The sequence below is a fragment of the Vigna angularis genome, chromosome 3, assembly GCF_016808095.1.
Source record: "Vigna angularis cultivar LongXiaoDou No.4 chromosome 3, ASM1680809v1, whole genome shotgun sequence".
In the NCBI taxonomy this organism is placed as follows: domain Eukaryota; kingdom Viridiplantae; phylum Streptophyta; class Magnoliopsida; order Fabales; family Fabaceae; genus Vigna; species Vigna angularis.
In genome coordinates this window covers 2,761,891-2,765,705 of record NC_068972.1, presented here as the reverse complement: position 1 = coordinate 2,765,705, position 3,815 = coordinate 2,761,891, and the positions used below count along the sequence as shown (strand labels likewise).

The 3,815-nt window shown below is 38.4% G+C and overlaps 1 protein-coding gene across 1 annotated transcript; it reads right to left on the bottom strand.

The window, feature by feature from the left end:
• LOC108326648 (uncharacterized) lies at positions 1–3,598 on the bottom strand. Its single transcript, XM_017560251.2, has 6 exons — positions 3,026–3,598; positions 2,464–2,675; positions 1,827–2,121; positions 1,610–1,695; positions 1,438–1,529; positions 1–782 (listed from the first exon to the last, which is right to left on the bottom strand). The coding sequence occupies exons 1-6, from the start codon at positions 3,335–3,337 to the stop codon at positions 556–558; spliced, it is 1,224 nt and encodes a 407-aa protein (XP_017415740.1). The 5' UTR covers positions 3,338–3,598; the 3' UTR covers positions 1–555.
• Positions 3,599–3,815: the final 217 nt, after the last annotated feature.

Sequence of the window (3,815 nt, the reverse complement as noted above, 5' to 3'; positions counted from 1 at the left end):
TTCAATAACTGAATTCTAGCATTATCTAAATGCAAAGATTACTATAAGAATTCAAATACAAGAAGTTTGGGGCAATTGGAGCATGGGACATCTAACATACCTAGTAAAATTCCCCAATAAATTAAAACTATGTCATATATAACGCATCGCCAGGACAGAAAAAAAGTAGCCTGTTTTGGTTTGTTTAAGAAAACCATACCAATACATAAGAAGCAACTGATGTAAGACTCATTGATGCTAAGCAGCCAAACAAATCAGCCTGTACTTGAGAAGCTGCCTTTTAATCTGTACATCCACCAGGAACACAATAAGTAGCCTCAACACTGCCGCTTCTCCAATGCTTCCCTATTCATTCACTTATTACGGAAGCAAACAATGCAGAGAAATACAAAGGACGGTGCTTAACATCCTTTCTCCAATTTTCCTTTTACCTTTTGTCAAATAAGTTATTAACTCCAACTCCAATCAAGTATAACATCTAAAAAATGAACCAAACACTAACCACCAGTTCTTAAATATCCAAAAGTATATAATATTACAGTCAGTTTAACAACATCAACGGCTAAAAAACTGGAAATCTGGATGACTGACTTCAAGCTGTCTTAACAAGTTATCAGCCCGCTGCAAAAGAGAGCTAGCTAATTGGCGTTCATGTCCACCATTAGGAGTCCACAGAGATCCTTTGAACTTGTATGATGCAAGCCCAGAAACAGGTAAAGACATTCTATGGACATTATCCGTCTCAGTAGGATGTGGTTTCTGAGACTGCCTTCCTTGTGAACCTGAAACAAAACAAGAAGGCATTTTTCAATAAATCAATTGCTGCAAATTAGAAAATGGAACATGGTTCATTTGCGGCATCTAACAACACTTTCATTATTACGTGACATGCACCTATAATTGGCAATGTCTAATTAAATAGAAACATGATAAAAAATAAACACAAGCCTCTTTAGTCCAATAATTAAGAACCCCAACAAATCCAGAATGACATTATTAAGCTTAAAAGCAAGACATAAAAGTACCACACCTTTCAAAATTTTGAAAAATATCTTTCCCTGCAATTAAAATTGATAAAATCATAGAAACGAAGCAATAAAATGATTTGCGGCGATATGATTAATATGTATAAAGGAGAACATAAAAAAAGAAAGAAAAAAAAACACATTTAACAGATGGCAACACATAAACCATTTATAAAATTGTATCATGTGCATCAATATACATCCTGTCCAGTGCATGAGGAGATTCTAAAATAACATTTTTGTATCATGTATAAAGAAAGGTTCCAAATAGCATTCAATTTTAGAACCTCTCGTTATGTTATGGGATGGATGCATACACACGCCCTCTCGTTATAATGCAGCACAAACAAAATAGAATATAAACTTGGTTATAAAGCAGCATAAAGCACAAATGAAGCAAACAAATTGCTACCTCCCACAAGTGTACAGAGATCATGGTATGTCAGAAAACAAGCATCCAAATCTTTTAATGTTGGACCAGTTGGTATCCTGTAAATTGGATACCTGCAAGCAAATCATAGAACAGGTAAGTTCATCGTGCATGCGTAAGGTGTATATCAAAGCACAAAATTAAAGGAGAATACCAGGCTACAGATATCCAACTTGATGGTAGTATATCACAACTTCCAAGGGTCGACAATTCAGGGAAACGGAAAGCAAGGTCCGTTATCTATTCACCACATAAAAGAAAACAATTAAATGACTCAACAAAGAAAAACCCGAGATAACAAATTACAAAAAGTTTATTCCAGTAAAGTGAACAGGGCAAAGAATATGGCATTATAGAGTCAGTCAGCGCACCTTATCAGCCAATGGCTCACGGCTGTAAGGAGGGTCACGTTCAAGATACTCAAAAATTAAATAACCCTGAGGATTGACAGAATCTCCATCATCACTAGAAAACCCATCTTGAGGAAGGGAATGGTGGTCTCTCAAAGATAATCTACTCATCCGTTGAGGTACCTCATCCGACAGAAGGGGAAAATTTCTTTGTTCCCTCATGTATTTCGATCCCCTTCCATGTAGAGGTTCACAATCACTGCTACCATCACTACTTGAGTCCCTGAAATCGCTGTCACTATCCTCCCCAAGTTGCCTATCAAAGAACAAAATAATTACATTATCATACAAGTAGCGAAACCTGTGAGAACAAGGTAGTATCTCCACATCGGCACAGCACATCTTAAAAATGGCTAGCAAATTAAAAAAACTGTAGTAGCATATTTAGATCATTGACTAAAAGGAAATCAAAATGGCATAAAACCAAAAATGAATTTTAATTTAATCCCGAACATGCTTAAACCCAAAACACCCCATAGAATATGCAACAAACGACCCAAAAAACCACTCTATTGTTTGGCTTGCATTTTCATGCCGAACCTTTTCAATCAGTCACTAAAATGAATGGTCCGTACACTGTCCAAAACAAGCAATATACCTTGACTTTACAGTTGGTTTCACATTCTGGGAGTAAATTTGGATTCCAGAGAGATAAGGAACGTAATATTGAACAACGCTATCTTTGTCATTCAGTACAAGCGGAACTCCAGCGCCATACGCACTCCATTCGCGGAAGGACTCCCACAAATCACCAAGAACAAAGTAGGGCTGCAACTCCTCATCGCACGCCCTGAGTCCTCTCGTCGTCCTCTGCAAGATCCAACGAAAACTTTTACACTTAACAGTTCAACACACAAAGGAAAACCTAATTCATAAAAATGGCATTAATTTTCTTTTCTTTTCAAAGCACGAAAACTTTGCTTCTTTTCTTATTAACTCTCACCAAAAAAATTCAATCCATGGTCCCTTCCATAACCAAACACGGCCATAAAAGCTAAACCTTCCACCCATTGAATGCAGCGGTAGCAAACACAGACAGGAACTCTAAATCAATTTCCAAGAACCCAAAAAACCAAATTCTAATAAAATAAACACGATTTCACCAACAGCCCCGTCAGAAACATTTATAAAACACTAGCTACAGTGACTCAAAAGCAAACCTTAGGAGGATACTGAACAGGCACAGAGGGCGTGATCGCCTGCAAGAACCGCTCCAGATTACTCAACCGGGTCACGACCGGTTCACACGAAGGCACCGCGCCACTCTTCTTCGCCTCCTCCTCATCCGACCCGACCCGGTTCTCCGGTACCCGGTTACCTAAATCCACCGATTTGTCTCTCCCGGTGACGTCGCTGTGAGCCCTACGCAGCTTATCGTTCTCCATGGTGTGAAACGGCCGGCGAGCCTTCGCCGGAGAATAGAACCGATCCTCGCCGAGAGCGCGCCCGAAGTTCAAGCCAGTACCCAACATTCCTATGACCAATAAAAATGAAGGAAAAACGAGACCCAGGAAACAAAAACGGAGCTTTTTTTTGTGGGTGTTGGATAAACCTCGAGTGTGGTCAACGGTGTTTGGGAATTGGATGGGAAACGATGAGGATCTGTGTTAGAGATTCTAGGGTTTGGGGAAACGGGGAAAAGGGTGGGTTGTTTTTGTAATGAGGAAGAAGGGTTTGAGTAGAGAGGAGTTGTTTCTGTGAATCGGAAAGAAGGAAAGAAATAGAAAGAGATGGGTCTTTGAGTTGTTTAAAACAACGATTGTATCCCAACATTTTCACTATTTTTTTATTTCTATTTTATTTTATTTTATGTCTCTTGGTCTCACATGGTGTAATTTATTGTACCATTTTATTATGTCTTTCCATTCATTCCATCGCTCACTCAATATATTAAATGATAGGTATTATTAGGTATTATTAAGCAAGTATAATGACACACTTTTTATTAAA

Excerpts from the sequence above, each read along its gene's own strand:
- LOC108326648 (XM_017560251.2), bottom strand. The coding sequence starts at position 3,337 with ATGTTGGGTACTGGCTTGAACTTCGGGCGCGCTCTCGGCGAGGATCGG. Across the intron at positions 2,676-3,025 it reads CTGTTCAGTATCCTCCTAAG|AGGACGACGAGAGGACTCAG; the intron begins GTTTGCTTTTGA and ends TGGATCTTGCAG. Across the intron at positions 2,122-2,463 it reads AAACCAACTGTAAAGTCAAG|GCAACTTGGGGAGGATAGTG; the intron begins GTATATTGCTTG and ends GTTCTTTGATAG.